At 36.7% G+C, this 17,522-nt stretch overlaps 1 protein-coding gene across 1 annotated transcript in view; it reads right to left on the bottom strand.

Moving 5' to 3' along the window:
* Positions 1 to 442: 442 nt before the first annotated feature.
* The window catches only part of LOC139948325 (uncharacterized), a 161,774-nt gene continuing 144,694 nt past the window's right edge, over positions 443 to 17,522 (bottom strand). Inside the window, exons 22-31 of the mRNA XM_071946451.1 lie at positions 16,275 to 16,535; positions 13,821 to 14,078; positions 12,841 to 12,968; positions 12,044 to 12,278; positions 10,644 to 10,740; positions 10,366 to 10,418; positions 5,867 to 6,081; positions 4,254 to 4,314; positions 3,956 to 3,991; positions 443 to 3,082 (exon numbers count right to left, since the gene is read on the bottom strand). Coding sequence (XP_071802552.1) covers positions 3,069 to 3,082; positions 3,956 to 3,991; positions 4,254 to 4,314; positions 5,867 to 6,081; positions 10,366 to 10,418; positions 10,644 to 10,740; positions 12,044 to 12,278; positions 12,841 to 12,968; positions 13,821 to 14,078; positions 16,275 to 16,535 — 1,358 coding nt within the window. The 3' untranslated portion in view covers positions 443 to 3,068. The remainder of the gene's footprint in view (positions 3,083 to 3,955; positions 3,992 to 4,253; positions 4,315 to 5,866; positions 6,082 to 10,365; positions 10,419 to 10,643; positions 10,741 to 12,043; positions 12,279 to 12,840; positions 12,969 to 13,820; positions 14,079 to 16,274; positions 16,536 to 17,522) is intronic.

Genomic DNA, 17,522 nt, shown 5'->3' on the forward strand with positions numbered 1-17,522 from the left:
CTGGGGACCAATCGGTGGCTGTATACCATCCACCTCACCACGCTGGGAGCGGATAGTGAGAAAGTTCTCCATCCAAAGCAGTAGCAAGTTTTGTATCCCGTAATGATGGAGTTTACGGCGACTGTTGGTGTGGGTACACGATCAAAGGCTGTTCCAGAACTCGTCGCTACCCTTTTCTTCCCTTACTTCATTGATACCAGAATAAACAATCAAACACTTCCAAAACCTAACTCACTTTGACTTTAAACTATTGATGAATGCCATGGAGGATTTTGTCCAGTAATTTTGCACTGCGAGTAATTAGACAAGTTTTGTGCATACTGCAGAGAGTTAATGATTACCTTACAAATGATGGTCATGTATACCAGTTACGTATGTCAACATTTATATTCTCAATGGTGTGCACAACAAATTAAAAACTCGGACCACAAAGGTTTGTCACAATGTGTTTAATGTTAACTCAAAGCTATACTAATTTGCTCTTAAAAATGTTAAATCGATAGTTAAAACTTCTTCAATATATTATTGCTAAAAAATCTAACAATAAATTTTTAATACAACAATACGTTCACTCATACATGTAGGTTTCCTGCCAATTTCAGACAAAAAGCCAAACCCTAAACAACCAAAACAAATGACAACAATAACTAAACTACACAACATTATTTTTATAACATCCAGCAAATAACACCATTTGGAGTTTGGACCACCTCACAATGTGGCCTGGTACGCCTCAAATTTGAAATAAAATGCACTGGAATTTATTTCTATCACCTATCTCTTAAAAAAGTGTTCAAAGCACTTACTAATTCTTTCAAATCCTTTGTTTTACAGGATTCTGAAAAGAATTTCAAAAAGCTGATGTTATTTAGGTGATAAAACTTGCAAATTAAATTATCTATGTAATTTGCATAGTATAGGCAAAACGTTCTTGCACAATTCTACACACTTGATAATCCTTCCCGATTAAGCACCTATGGGAAAAACAGTAAAAAGATTAAACTTGTAAAATGTCATTATATAAAAAATATGAAATATTTTTTATTTTTGATACCCATGCACCGATGTGTATTAGCACTGTATACTCAATACTTTCCCAAGTCCTGTGAAAAGATATCACATGCATATAACTCTGGTGGGATTTGCACCCACGACCTTTGCAATTAGGGTAATAATATAAAATCTTAACGCAGCTGGTAGTACTTTACTTTAGCCCGATAAAAAGGTTATTTTCTTCAAACGCAATTGCACATGATTTTCAAGGCAATTTTAAGGGCATAATCATTTGAGTTTTGTTTGTATAAATGTATTACCGGACCATCCCAGAATAACTTTAAATTTACAAATAGTAGGGGAGATAGCCTTTAGCTTTAGATCCAACCGAACCTTCATACGGAGGCATAAACATTTGGTAACTCAGCACGCAATTCAGTGTTTAGGCTCTCAAAAACACTGTAATATTTCACGTTGATTTCATTAAAAGGCACTGGAAACTAATGGTAAACTCCTTGGTAATAAGCAATGGAGAGTTGTTGATAGTATAACACATTGTGAGAAACGGCTCCCTCTCAAGTGACAGTGTTTTTGACAAAGGTAATTTTTCACAGAAATATAAGAAACAAAATTATCCAACAAGATTGTTTTTTCTTTCATTATTTTCTTGCAACTCCCATGACCAAATGAGTAAAATTTTCAAAGATTAGTAATTTTTTTTAGCTTCTTGAGTTATCGTTTTTCTCCGCAGAACCTTGGCCATGAGACACGGCTGGAAATCTGCTTTAGGTATACAGGAATCTCTGAATGCTCAGACTTTCCTCTTATTGAGTTCAATAGAATAATAAAGACTGGTGACAGCTTGTCTATTCTTGTATGACACATTTGTATAACAACAGGACAATGTTCTGGAATGAAAACCTGTGCATGAAAGCTACACACTGAAAATTCTGGGTGGACAATTTGTCAGCCATACGGCTGGAAAAAAAACAGAAAAATGTTACTCACACAATCTTGTATTTTGCTTATACTTATATTATAACCTTTCAAAAAATTATTTATTGGGTATACTGTTCTTCTGACAACACAAAAAAAAAAACTTGTTTTAAAATATTTCTCAACCATAGGGCATACACATACATGTACCTACATTCTATATAGTACAGTATTACAGTTGTTTTCACTCTTTGTAGTATTTAAAAAATATATATATAGTCTTCAGAAATATATAGCTGTATTCAAACATAACTGTATCAAAAAAAACTATTAACTAGTAATGAAAGTATACTCTCAACCATAGCGCATACACATACCTACATTCTATAGTACAGAATTGCAGTTGTTTTCACTCTTTGTAGTATTTAAAAAATATATATAGTCTTCAGAAATATGTAGCTGTATTAAAACATAACTGTATCAAAATATACTATTAACTAGTAATGAAAGTATACTCTTAACCATAGGGGATACACATACCTACATTCCATAGAACAGAATTGCAGTTCTTCTTCTCCTTCTTCCTTTAAAGTGTTGCTTCAGAAAATTTGAAGATTACCGCACTGTGGCTGGGCGCACGCGTGAAACCATGGGACCGTAAGCCAATCAGGTGCAAAAATATACATGGTGCAATTAAAAACTGGCCAGCAAGATTACTAACTAGGTGAGACCCTCAGTGCATTCTTGAATGCATCTAGAGAGGGCAAGAGTGCAGGTTCTGTCTTCAAGCAGTTTCAGTCCCTAATTGTGCGAGGAAAGAATGATGATACATAGACCTGATTGCTGCAGTGCGGGATGTAGAAGCGAGATCCAGTTGTTTTCACTCTTTGTAGTATTTAAAAAATATATATAGTCTTCAGAAATATATAGCTGTATTAAAACATAACTGTATCAAAATATACTATTAACTAGTAATGAAAGTATACTCGTGAAAAAACCCCAACAATAATGATTAATAACAATACACTTTTACATAATGATGATTGCATATGTTTAGCTTTACAAATGGAATGGTTAGGAACAACCTACAGGAAGATTGTATGTTAGTTGAGATTGAAAGGATTCCAGTCAAAGTATCTTCACAACCAGCCAGCTGTACAAAACAAAAACAAAAACATACAAACATTAAAGAGACCGATGGACTTAACGTCTCTTTCTTGTAAAAAATGCATCAATAACTACAAACATCAACATTTAAAGGCAGTGTCATGGCCGAGCGGTTAAGAGCACCGGATTCAAGCACTGGTGTTTGGTCAGCAGGGTGTGGGTTCGGATCCCGGTCGTGACACTTGCTACATAAAATTGGGGAGGCAGTGCTTTCTGCTTCGAATTGATGATACCCAAGCCTACATCTGTATGGACTGTTAAGGGGTTAACCCTGTTTCAGCCCTAAGAGTAGGTGGCAACAGCCTCTGGAAAAAATAATTGTAGCTCACACCTTGAAGTGGCCTTCAGGCCTTGTGTGTCAGTCGACTTGCATAAAAAAAACATTAAAAAAAAAAGTGGCAGTAGTAATTACTCAAAATAATTATTAGCATAAAACCTTACTTGGTCATGAGTAATGGGGAGCTGTTGATAATATAAAACGTTCTGAGAAACGGCTCCCTCTAAAGTAACATAGTTTTTGAGAGAGACGAAATTCCTCACTAAAATACTAGAATTGAATATGAGACCGGGGGATCAGCTGAGGTCTCGGATTCAAGGTATCTGAAAGCACACAACTTGTGCGACAAGGGTGTTTTTTCTTTCATTATTCTCTCACGAGGACCAATTGAGCTCAAATTTTCACAGGTTTGTTATTTTATGCATATGTTGAGATACACCAAATAAGAAGACTGGTCTTTGACAATTACCAAAGGTGTCCAGTGTCTAATGCTTCATAACTTTAACATGTTGAAAGAATAAACGACTGCCAGATGTAAATAAACCATCGATCGTCTAGTATATTCCCAAAAGTTAAACTTACCAAGGGTGCTTTTTTCATACCAAGGAACTTCCATACCTATAACAAAGAAAATACAAGCATTACAAAATTTCACTTGGGGTCTACCATTGTCTACTTGGTGATGTTGAATGACTGGGAATGCTCAGCCAAGTGAACAATTATTACTTTCATATTTTCAACAACTAAAACATGTGAGGTTATTGCACATTTAATGATGAAGGTTAAGATAAACCTGGAAATCTAATAGTCAAAGGAAGTATTTGACTGTTAGATTTCCAGGTTTCTTTGGTATCATCTAATGACTTCACTGTTTTCTTACCGCATCCTACTTCCACCATTCTTGACGATTGCTTCTTGGCGGATCGTTCTCTTCTTCTTTGCTGTAGGAAGTTAAATCATTGTGTGATTTTAAGAATAAAGTTCTTCATTAATTAACAATATTTACATATTTGACTTGACCTATAATAAAGGTGAGCTTCTGTTCTGAAACAACTTTGACACTGCATGGGTATAAGCTTTTAATGGGAGACTTTTGGGATGCTTGGTGGCAGCAGACTCATCCGGTAAAATCTATTGTTCTCGGTCATGTGCGCACGCTCAGAACTACGTAAACAATGGAAATTTGCCTGGTAAGTCTGCTGCCACCTAGCGTTCCAAAGTCTCCCATTGTGGACTGATTAGTAATTTAGAGGTCTAAAAGTCACAAAGACTTGAAGTAAATTTTATCATTTTGTTTTGTAAGTGTGTTCACATGTACTCCCACAGAGATTACTCTAGGTGCAGAAGAATAAATGAAGACTGAGACTTTCTTTAGTTTTGCTGTAGCAGGAGATTATTTATTGGTCTATCCTGGGCTGGTTACTCAAAGAACGCAGAAAAAAGAGAGTATAGAGAAGGATACTGGATCGGGCTCACAGTGCAAGACTTTGCACTGGGCTAACCAGGAGGGTCTATCGATGAGAGCAAACTAGAGAAGAGACTGATATTAGGAAAGTAAGGACATTATATAGGGGATTGGGGAAGCTTGGTCCTTGACCAGTTCATGGTGATGGTCAAGTAAAGGTCCATTGGGGTATTGAGTGTACATGTACATACATGTACCACAGGGGCTGATTTATGGACCTGTGTGGAAGGATGTGGAACAGAAGCTTTATAATTAGGTATAATTGAGTTACCAGGGCTAGGTCGGATGGAGGCTGTGTATGTGAGAACAATAAGTAAGTACATAAATACTGGTAGCAAAAGCTGGATCCAGGCCACAATAGCTAAAAACAACAAAGTATTTAACAAAAGTTATTCCATTAGCAAATAAATGAATGTGGATAGGCAGAAACTGTCGATAAATACAAAAGAGATAATTGCATGCTTGCAGTGGAAGATTTTGGGGTGTATGCGTCCCTCAAGTTTTCACTATTCTTGAAATGCCTACGCCCTGTAATACTGACCAGCATGAATCGAGCTGTAAAAAACTGCCAGCAATCCTTTACTTAAATCATTTAAAGAAATTGCTAAGAGATTCAGCATAATTTGGAAAGCAGGTTTAGAAAAGAATCAGGTTAGAAAATGTTACGTAATGGGGTAGATTTCACAAAGAGTTAAGACTAGTCTTATCTCGAGTTAGGAAGAGTTACTCGTCCTAACTTCGGACTAACCTCACGTTTTTAACATTTCCTAGGGATAGTCCAAAGTTAGGACTAGTCCTTAACTCTTGTGAAATCGACCCCTGGTCCCAGTTTCAATCTTGGTATCATAAAAAAACCTTGATCTAAATTCCATCTTTGGGTCTGTCAGTCTTTGTAGGTTTTATCTCACTCATTCTCTGACTAAAGCATCCCTCATCACAACCTTTAAGCTTGAACATTTGTTGTGCTTCAATCCCCCCCCCCAACCCAGATTGTTCGCATGTGAAGTCTAAACAAAACGAATACTTACCTCAAGGTAAGGGGGTAATGGAGACTCATGGTGGGCGTATGGATTCATTTCAATCTCTTCCCTTACACTATACTCCCTGTTGTTGGCCATCAGTCTCTTGCCATGATTATATCTCACAATAAGACATGTACATATACATAGCATCAGCAGGATTATCACCACAAACACAATGATGAGGATGATCATGATTATCACTCCTGTACTCAGTCCTTCTTCTATTGATCAAAACAAAATACAAGTAAAATACTGTGCTAGCTTTTATGGTTTTTACAAAATGGCCTTGCCCCCTCCAACCCCCCCCCCCAAACCCCCAAAATTGGTTTGTTGTTTAGTTATCCACTTAACATAAAGAAAACAACCTTCAAAGTACACCCATTAGGGATTTAAGACTTTCAGCTTTCAGACTTTGAAGTGTGGGTGTCTTTTGAACGCAGAGCAGTATATCTTTAGATACGAACATCTAGTACACGTATGTACGTACCAGTCAATTTACCTTTTGATGAGATGGGTCTTGAATATGACATCAGGGAGAGCAAATAATCCCTCTTCATAATTCAGCTTTTAAAGGCAGTAGATACTATTGGTAACTACTCAAAATAGTTATTATCATAAAACCTCTCTTGATTACAAGTAACTGGGAGAGGTTGATAATATAAAACTTTGTGAGAAACAGCTCCCTCTTAAGTGACGTACATGTAGTTGTCGAGAAAGAAGTAAATTTCCACAAATTTGATTTTGAGACCTCAGATTTAGAATTTGAGGTCTCGAAATCAAGCATCTGAAAGCAGACAACTTCGTGTGACTATTGTGCGACAAGGGTATTTTTTCTTTCATTAATATCTCGCAACTTCAACGACCGATTGAGCTAAAATTTTCACAGGTTTGTTATTTTATATGTTGAGATATATGTACACCAACTATGAAGACTAGTCTTTGAAAATTACCAATAGTGTCCAGTGTCTTTAAGAATCCAAAACTTCACCTCTGTAAAGCCCTCTTAATTTCTACCTAACATGTACCTTGTATGGGACAGTACAATCCACCTAATAATAAATTTGCTAACATTTCATTGTTTGTCATGAATTACTGCTTTAATGCATACACCACTGCACCGGACCAAACTGCATTTTTCATTGCAATGTCAAAAGGTACTTGATGTACATGTAGGTGTGCTGCTCCAGTGTATGAATCATGTTTGCACTGTGTGTACATGGAAACCACACGTAAGCATAAACACTCCGATCGTAGCTAGTATGCATATGAAACCATAAAGCCAAACACCACCAAAGTACATGTATTTCCATAAATGGTATGGTTAATTATCAGAGCTTTGAATCATCTGGTTATGGAAAATTTGCAGAAATTTATTATTTGTAGGGTATTAATTTTGGTTTTTACCCATACACCGATGTGTGTTAGCACTGTATACTCAGTACTTTACCGAGTCCTGTGAAAAAATATCACAGGCATGTTACTCGGGTGGGATTCGAACCCACGACCCTTGCAATTCTAGAGCAGTGTCTTACCAACTAGACTACCGAGGTTGCCCGGCAGCTAGAGGCAGTTCGAATCCTATATTTGTAGGGTGTTAAGTGCCAACAGAAATGAACAACCAAAAGAAAGGCCCTTGAATATTAACAGTAACATTTCTTTGAACATTGGAAAAGACAAATCAAAAATTCTGATAATTTTTACTTTTACCCTTTTTCAGTTAAGGGAGTTGTTAATTGGAATAACAGTGTGAGGATCTGGTCTTTACCACATAGTTGGTGGTTTGCCACTGTTAATGGAAATATGTTGAAGACTCATCCATTATACAGCAGATACGACACAGTAAAAGACCAGGGGTGGATTTCACAAAGAGTTAGGTCTTATCTCGAGTTAGGACCAGTTACTCGTCCTAACTTAGGACTATCCATGCAATTTGTATATCTTCTAGGATATATATCTTCCTAACTCTTTATGAAAGCTATATAGTTCCTTAAACTGTCCCTTATTCATTCTCTAAGACACTGGACGCTATTGGTAATTGTCAAAGATTAGCCTTCACAGACGGTGTATCTCAACTGACATATGCATAAAATAACAAACCTGTGAAAATTTTAGCTCAATTGGTCGTCGAAGTTGCGAGATAATAAATAATGAAAGAAAAAAACACCTGTGTCACACAAAGTTGTGTGCTTTAATTAATTCAGATGCTTGATTTCGAGACCTCAAATTCTAAATCTGAGGTCTCAAAATTAAATTCAATGAAAATTTACTTCTTTCTCGACAACTACGTCACTTCAGAGGGAGCTGTTTCTCACAAAGTTTTATATTATCAACCTCTCCCAGTTACTCGTAATCTATTGGTAATTACTCAAAATGATTATTAGCAAACTACCTGACTTGGTAACAAGTAATGAAGAGCTGTTGATAGTATAAAACACTGTGAGAAACGGCTCCCACTGGAGTAATAAGGCCTAAAAAAAATATATGTTGGATTGTCCTTTTACCCAATTTTTTGCTTGGGTCGGTCGGTCAGGATTTTAAAAAAAATTTAATTTTTTTTTTTAGAGGTCAAAGAATGCCCAAAACTGCATAAACATTTCATGAAAGATCAAGTTGTAAAGCAAGCAAGGTATTAATCATCTTATACATCTCGCTTCAATCGCTCTTTTTGCGTCTTTATTTTGGCAAATTCCTTCAAAACAATTTCCAAGAATCATTTCATTCACCGTGTTTTTCGTCCGTTTAATAAACAAGCAATACCATGTATGGGCATTACTGGCAACAGCACCCTCTGTTGTTCAATGGAGTGTTCGACTGGTTCCTTGTGAAAGCATGACGTTGGATAAACAGGCATGTGGTGTGATGATATGTGACACAGGCTCACCCTATCCGTGCGTGTGAGGGAAATCGATCTACAATTAATTGTACGTTGCGTTTTTGTGAACGTTGAAACCAAGGGTGTTTTTTCTTTCATTATTATCTCTCAACTTTGACAACCAATTGAGCTCAAATTTTCAAAGGTTTGTTATTTTATGCATTGAGGAGATACACCAAGTGAGAAGACTGGTCTTTGACAATTACCAATAGCGTCCAGTGTCTTTAAGAACAAATGTTTTGCCAATAATCAAATAAATTTTGATTTGGTCACATGTTCTTGCTGTTGTGTATGGGTTTTTTTTTAGGAGGGGGGGGGGGCGTGGAAGGAGGGGGATTTAAATAATGGGGTATAGTTTTCTGCATAATATCTTGTACCGACCAATTGCGGCCAATTGTGTACATGTTGGAGGGGCTTGGTACTTTTTGTAGGACACCAAACACAATGTCCACCGATTTACCTTAAACCTACACCCTTTGAAGATAATGATAGTTACTATCATTAGAAAGCTTGCCTTAAAATATTACTTGCTGAGGTGCTGTAAGTTTTGAGAAATGATTAAAGCAAGTCATGAAAATGATTTTAGCACGTAAAATTTATTTACCATTATACTCATTTCTGTAAAACTACAGCACCTCCGCAAGTAATTTTTTAATATAAACCACAAGAGAAACTGACTGGGTAAATTTGTAAATAATTTTTGGGGTTGAACAAAGAATTGACTAGAGTGGGATTCGAACCAACGACCTCCGAATTAACGTGCCGGTGCTCTACCAACTGAGCTATCTAGCCCTATATTGGCGGTGGTTTATATTGATATCTGAAACAAAAAGTCGCATCTCCTTAAGGTGATCCCCTAGCTGCCGCTTCCCAGGTTGTATCATAATTTGGGTGTGATCCCTGGCTACACAGCAGTTAACGGTTGTATGGCTTCTGACTGGCACCCCCGAACAAAGATATTGACAAAATAGGGACACCGCCAATATAGGGCTAGATAGCTCAGTTGGTAGAGCGCCGGCACGTTAATCCGGAGGTCGTTGGTTCGAATCCCACTCTAGTCAATTCTTTGTTCAACCCCAAAAATCATTTACAAATTTACCCAGTCAGTTTCCCTTGTGGTTTATATTGATATCTGAAACAAAAAGTCGCATCCCCTTAAGGTGATCCCCTAGCTGCCGCTTCCCAGGTTGTATCGTAATTTGGGTGTGATCCCTGGCTACACGGCAGTTAACAGTTGTATGGCTTCTGACTGGCACCCCCGAACAAAGATATTGACAAAATAGGGACACCGCCAATATAGGGCTAGATAGCTCAGTTGGTAGAGCGCGGGCACGTTAATCCGGAGGTCGTTGGTTCGAATCCCACTTTAGTCAATTCTTTGTTCAACCCCCAAAATCAGTGATATTTTAAGGTAAGCTTTCTAGTATCATTATCTTCAAACCGTGTAAGTTTAATGTCAATCTGTGGATGTTGTGTTTTGTGTTACAAAAAGTACCCAAATCCTTTAACCATCATGTGTGCAGTTTGGCAGGTGAGGTACAACGCTGGTTATTTTCACCAACAAGTAAACAATTTCACACCACACTATGGGGAGGGGCCTTTGTTAAGAATAGTTTTATTAAAAGATCCTTACCTGTAATTTCGTTGTTTTGGTCACAAGTAACACCACTATATTCATCAGGACAACTGCAAACAAATTAATAAACAATTAACAAAATAAAATTAGAACAATTAAACGTTGGGATATTATTTTATTCTTAAGTAGTTTGCAGTGTGGAATAATGATGGGAACACATGGTTGAATGAAAGCAAAGTGTTGTTGCATAAAAAACAATGACCCCCCCCCCCCCATAAAAAAAAAAATAAATAAATAAAAATAAATAAACCCGACAGCTTTATTTAACTTCTTACCTACAGGAATATGCAAAAACTGGAAATATCCCCTGTCTTTTGCATGTACCACCATTGGAGCAGTACGGGATAGGACAGCTAGTACCGGTATTATTTTCTGTCAATCCAAAAGAAAAGAACTTCACAAATTGTTGAAAGAGTAAACTGATTATCATGTGCTTTTTAAAGGGTCTATGTACTTTTTGTAGGACAAAAAAAAACCACAATGTCCACAGAATTACACTAAACTTACACAGTTTGAGGATATTGATAGTACAAAGTACTGAGGTGCTGTAGTTTTTGAGAAATTAGTAAAACAATGTCACAAAAATACGTTTTACAAGCTAAAATAATTGTTGTGACTTGTTTTACTCATTTTCTCAAAAACTACAGCACCTCAGCAAGTAATAGTTTAAGGGAAGCTTTCTACTATCATTATCTGTAAGCATTGTAAGTTTCATGTGAATCTGTGGACATCGTGTTTTGTGTTACAACAAGTACCCAAATCCTTTAATAAACACAACACACAGTCTGTCGTCTCCAGTTGAAAACATAAACAATGTTTTGTCATGGATTTTTGCATATTTTGATTGCAATAATCAAACAGCATTTCAGCAGTTCTGGTTTAAACTTCATGTACGTGCATAATATGTAAAAACAAAGTCCATATTACTAGTATACATGTATGCCGTAAGTTTATAGTGCGCTTCTGCACATCACAAAGAAGGCAGATTCGTTAAGTTCTTCCGTAGGCCTTTTCTTCTTCTTCCTTTTGAGAGCAGCCTTCAAATCATAATTGGATATTAATGCACCATCAGACACCCCTTCTCTTAGCGATAAGTGTGTACATGCATCAATAGTTTTTGAAACATCACATGGAACCTACAGCACTAGTTGTATGTCCTACCAAAAGTGTAATGCAAGTGTCACAAGTGTGAAAACTGTCTAGTGTCTTGCACTGGGTCTCGAACCCACCGATTCAGAACCAACAACAGAGCTTGAGTTTGGTGCTCTTAATTACTCGGCCATGACACATTTGTTTATAAATGAATTTAAAAAGAAGAATTTCATGCTGAATTTTGGAAAAGGTTGAGCTTTAAATTTATGGGTACTGCTGTGACATTTTAAAACATCAACAGTTTATTTTGTATCATATAACAACCATTTAATGCATTGTGGCTAGCAATATTGCGCATCAATTTATATCAGTCCTACATGCTACACTTAGAAAACAACTTCATTTTAAGACTACATGTAAAACTTCAAACCAGTGTTTTTTCTGAAACTGTGAGTTTGGTGGGCCCAAAAGCAATAACCTTCCTGAATTTACGATCTCTAGTTGTTTCACTAAAAACAGATTTCCGGTTTTTAATATAAAAATGTTTCAAAATGCAAATATACTTCTTTGCACACAAACTTACGGTCAGCCACTACAGATTTGGGTTCTACTAAAATGACATCAACTCCATCAGAAAGTTCCTTATCTGGAATGATATCATCTTCTAGTACGTGTTGCACATCAGAGTGAGTTACTGTAGACCCTTCAGAGTATTCTAGCAGTACATTCACAATGACAAAGCCTCTTTTAAAGACCACTACACTAATGCGGATCAAGTCGTTGCCTGTAGTTGTACTTCTTGACAGTGTTTGATTCATCTGTTATAAGATAATTCATTAGGACATGTAAGTCAAATACAGATCTACATCAGAGTTAGTCAATCAATCTTGCACCATCACTTTCCACTACATGTATCTTGCACTCTTTGGTGTTCCAGTGCTGTTAGCGATGAGATTTTCATATCTCTTCCGAGGTCAACCCCGTCTATTTATCCCCAGTTACTGTTTCTAGTGGAATGCATTTTTAGAGTCTGTTGTTTTTTATTCCCACTATGTTGCCAAACCAGAGTACACATTAAAAATTGAAGAGACAAAATGATGAGCAAAGTAAGCAGCATATGGGCCATTCAAAATAGTCTATGTTAAAAAATTTGATTTTTTTAAAACTGGTTTGACCACCCACCCCAAGTTTTTGTAAATATTGAATGGCTTTTTGTTTTGTTCATACAATAGCAATATGTACACTACCCATGGAATTGACCCCTTGAGGGTTCTCCAAAACTTTCAAATATCTGTGAGACTTTCATTGTCTTGATGTTTCAGCAGGTTTAGAACAAGTAATTTTCTGTGATACAGTAGTTGAAGTGAAACAAACACTTACCACTTGTATAATGACAGAGATAAGTACGACTGATTCTGCAGATTCCATGTTGTTTAACGATTCATCAAAAACAACATCTACTTGATTTACTTGTATAACTTGCATGGTTACGGTAAACTTTAATGTTCCTGATTAAAGACAAAACAAAAACATTCCATAGAAAAATAGCTGTAATAGTTATAAATATAAATAACTTTGAGTTCCATATAATATGCAGCTGCAAATTGATGTGTTACTGTGTCCTCTGTTAAGTACAGACAGGTACAGTAATAAGACCATAAACAAACCGTTACATGTACATGCACAGTTGTTGATTTTCATTATACTTTATAACCCTGCAGACTGGTCTGAGGACATATGTACCCACAAAACTTTCACAGACCAGAAAACAGATGCCTTCAAGCCAATTTTAGTGATGGGATGCAACCAAAAAGACGTGTGTACAAGTCGGAACATTACACTATGCATGCAATCACTATAATTACCTCAACCCATCACAATGCAATCACTATAATTACTTCTACCCGGCACAAAGAGGGAAAAAGGGTATTAAAGAATTTAGACTAATAATCTCCCTTTTCCAAGATTTATATTATATAGTGTAGTTCCCCAGTTCAATTTGTTAGACAAATATAGATAATGACAAATGGATAGGCTGCCAACATTTACCCATATGTAGTATTCAGCATCTTCAAGCATGCAATGGCTTATTAAAGGCTCTGTGGCTATATATGGCCAAGGTTTGGACGATTTACAATCAACACAAACCATGTTGGAGGCATCATGGTCAGGTATATTTTGTTCTTTGAGAACTTGCCTTGCTATTTTTTTCTACTTCAGCAGAGTTGATTTAGTTGTGAGACTTCTTTGATCTAAAAACAAACTGTTCTGCTCGTTATGGAAGGTAGGCATTAATCAGATGGAAATACAACTTTTGCTAGTTTGATCGAGGTATAAACATTTATAAGGCAGTAACTTACGAAGTACATCGATCCCAATGGAACAAGTTGCAATATTTTCCGAAGAGTCAACTGCTGTGCATGTCACTGTTGTGGTTCCTTCATCGAATAGACTGCCTGACGTCACCATTATGCCTTCACCATTAACACATGTAATATTGATTGGATCAATTACACCATCAACAACATCAACAGCTGTTGGAAAAATGTCTCTTGTTTGTGGCTCAAAGTCAGTGTAGACAACATCCGATAAGCAGTTAATCACAGGGCTGACATTGTCTGTAAGATAGTTTGATATAAAGTGTTTTAAAGATCATTTAAAAAAAGGATCTAAACTAAAATTGAGGTAGATGCACAAACAGAACTCAAAGCTTAAAGGGAAGGGGTACAGGTTACACGTTTGGTAATCACTCAAAACAAATATTAACTTAACAACTGACTTGGTAATGAGCATTAGAGAGCTGTTGATAGTATAAAACATTGTGAGAAACGGCTCCCTCTGAAGTAGCATAGATTTTGAGAAAGAGCTGTTTTCTCACTAGTCTTTTATTCCTATCTGAAAGCACACAAATTCGTCCTACAAGGGTGTTTTTCTCTCATAATTTTCTCGCAACTTCGATCACCAATTGAGTTCAAATTTTCACAGGTTTGTTATTTTATGCTTATGTTGAGACACCATGTGAGAAGACTGGTTTTTGACAACTACCAAAGCTTATGAGTCAACTCGGTCCCAAGTCAACTCGGTCCCAAGTCAACTTGGTCCGTATTGTTGACAGGAAGTTCTTATTGGGTGGACAAATTTCAAATAAAAAACAATGCGTTCACATGTTTCTTTGCTTTCAACCAGAGTATTGTATTTTTGTATGGCTCTCAACAATTAACATTAATTGACAAACAGTAACAATTTAATGCTCTTGAGATGTTTATTTTATCAAGAAATTTTATAAATATATAAAAAAGTACGATTTCTGAGAGTTAAAACATGAGAAAATTGATGTTATAATAATAATAAACATAACTTTCCAGTTAACTTACTTGTAATAAAAATCAATACAAAAATAAAAAATAAGTTGGTTGAAAGCACTTACATTCAAAAAGTAAGTAAACTTTTACAAGAACATAATAAATAGGATTTAAGCATCATTTGAGGCAATGGAGGGGTATCGATAATTTATATAATTTGGTTTGCGGTAACACCATGCATGGCCAGGCCAGAGGGTTACGAGATTGTTTCGAGCGGCAACGGTTAATCTGGTCCAATACGTACAATTTCGGACAGCTAGTCAACAGATTTGCCCCATTTTTACCACTTTCAAATATCATGAGAAAAATTCTGAGGGTACGAACTTAATCCGCAAAGTCTAATGCAGCCTGCCATAATACTCAAAACACCATTTAGGAAATATTTCGAAGAAAAATTGATAATATTATTATTAACTTACACGCAAGAAATAGTACCAATAAAATAATTTTAAAAAAGTTAAATTTGGTCGAAGGACCGAGTTGACTTGGGATCGAGTTGACTTAGACTTGTGGACAAGTCGTTAAATCGGCCCCACGCGCTGAGATAGTGGTCTCGCGAGATCACTGCTCTCGCGCGAACTGATGGCTCCCTCATTTCGACTCCTCATTAACGAGCAGTGATCTCGCGAGACCACTATCTCAGCGCATGGGGCCGATTTAACGACTTGTCCACAAGTCTAAGTTGACCTGGGACCTAGATGACTTGGGACCGAGATGGCTTGGGACCAAGTTGACTGGGACCGAGATGACTTGGGACCGAGTTGACTGGGAGCGAGTTGACTTGGGACCGAGTTGACTGGTACCCCTACCAAACTTGTACCTTCCCTTTCACATTAAACAAGAAATAAGATAAATGTAGACTAGTGGGTTAAATCTGCAATGCCACAACCAATGGTTTTATAATGGCTAGGTATTTTGTGCATCCTCATTTATCCATTTTTACTGGTTTCATTTTACATTTTGTTGTTGGATATTAGGGTAACTTTGTGAGGTTCTATATAGTTTATGTGGTTTACTGTTGTGATTGGTTTCTCGCTGTCCGGGATTACAAGTTTCATTGAATTCTTTAGCAGGTTTTTCCTGCTCAGTTGGGTGGAATCCTGGCAGGATTCTCCTGAAATCCCAACAGGCTCCCGCCAGGAATCTCGATAAAGTTTTCTAGGGGAAAGGGATTTAATAACAGATCAGGAGAATAAAAAGGAAAATATGACAGCTGATATTGTATTTGAGACAAACCATGTTTTTGGCACTTTCACAGATTTACAAATAACTTACAGGGTTTACAGAAGGTGATGAAAGTCTTATTGAAAATATTATTCCATGAAATGTTTTACTTTAATAATATATTTGAATTTTCAAATTTGATTTGAAGGGAAATAATTCTGAGAGCAGGAAATGCTTGCGAGATTTTGAATAATTGTCATTATCAAGAGGATATTAGAAAAAACTTACCTATAACAGTTATGTTAAATTGGCAGGTTCCTTCATTCAGTGCAGTATCATCAACTCTGCATGTCACTGTTGTTAAGCCTACTGCATATGTGTCACCTGACATCACCGTATTACCCATACCGTCTTCACATACAACATTGGTTGTAACATCACCATCAACAGTATCACTGGCTGTTAGTGACCAAGTGACAGACACTGCTGTTCCAATATTCACATTCATGGAAAGAGCAGTTGGACATGTGAATGTAGGAGCTTCATTATCTATAAGAAAGAATCATTTTCTTTTCATTTGTTACATGTATTTGACAAACTTGTTACAATAAAAAAAAACGTTGAACAAATGTAAAAACGTAAAGGAACATGTTGCCTTGGATCGGTTGAGTTGGTCTTTGAAAAGCATCTGTAACCGGTTTTAACAAAATCTATATGGGTAGAAAGATGTTGTAAAAGTAGAATACAATGATCCACACAAACACACCTCGAAATTGCACGGTTTTCCTTTTACCACGTCGACTAACATGGTTCGGCTATTTATGGGAGTCATTTTTGACTCCCATAAATGGCCAACCGCGTTAGTTCACAAAGTTAAAAGGAAAACCACCCTATTTTGAGGCAAATTTGTGTCGATCATTGTATTCTACTTTTTAAACATCTTTCCAACCATCATTTTATAACAAATGGTAATAAACGCTTTTTATAGACCATTTCGACTGATCCAAGGCAACGTGTTCCTTTAAACTCTTCTTGTAATACCTCTGTAAACCATCGGTCATGAAACTGAAACTAACAACTACACATTGTCACTGTACACGTACCAACACTCATAACCGATAACAACAGGCATAAAAAACAATGTAAACAAATATTTCTCAAGCAAGGAAAAACTTGAACTTCTAGGAAAAAAATCCAGATAAAAAATAAATTCTCCACTTGGGCTTGCTGTAAAGTAAAACCATGGAGAACTACCTCTTTCTTAAAATTAAAGAGAATTGAACAAATTAACAGGGAAAAACAAAACCATACAGGTTTCACTTGTCACATCTGTGTATCAAGCAAGGCTATGGCCCCAAGCGAAATCATGATATACACACGTAGATGAAGCAGTTGGAGGATGTCCCGAGTGGGCACAAACTCCCCCCCCCCCTCCCTTGGCTCCTGGTTTATCTCAAGATTTGTATTGACAAGCTGCCCAAATGGTCACAAATTCTCCCCCCCCCCCCAACCCCGCTCCGTCAACCCCTCTTTCAC

Source organism: Asterias amurensis, chromosome 15 (assembly GCF_032118995.1).
Source record: "Asterias amurensis chromosome 15, ASM3211899v1".
In the NCBI taxonomy this organism is placed as follows: domain Eukaryota; kingdom Metazoa; phylum Echinodermata; class Asteroidea; order Forcipulatida; family Asteriidae; genus Asterias; species Asterias amurensis.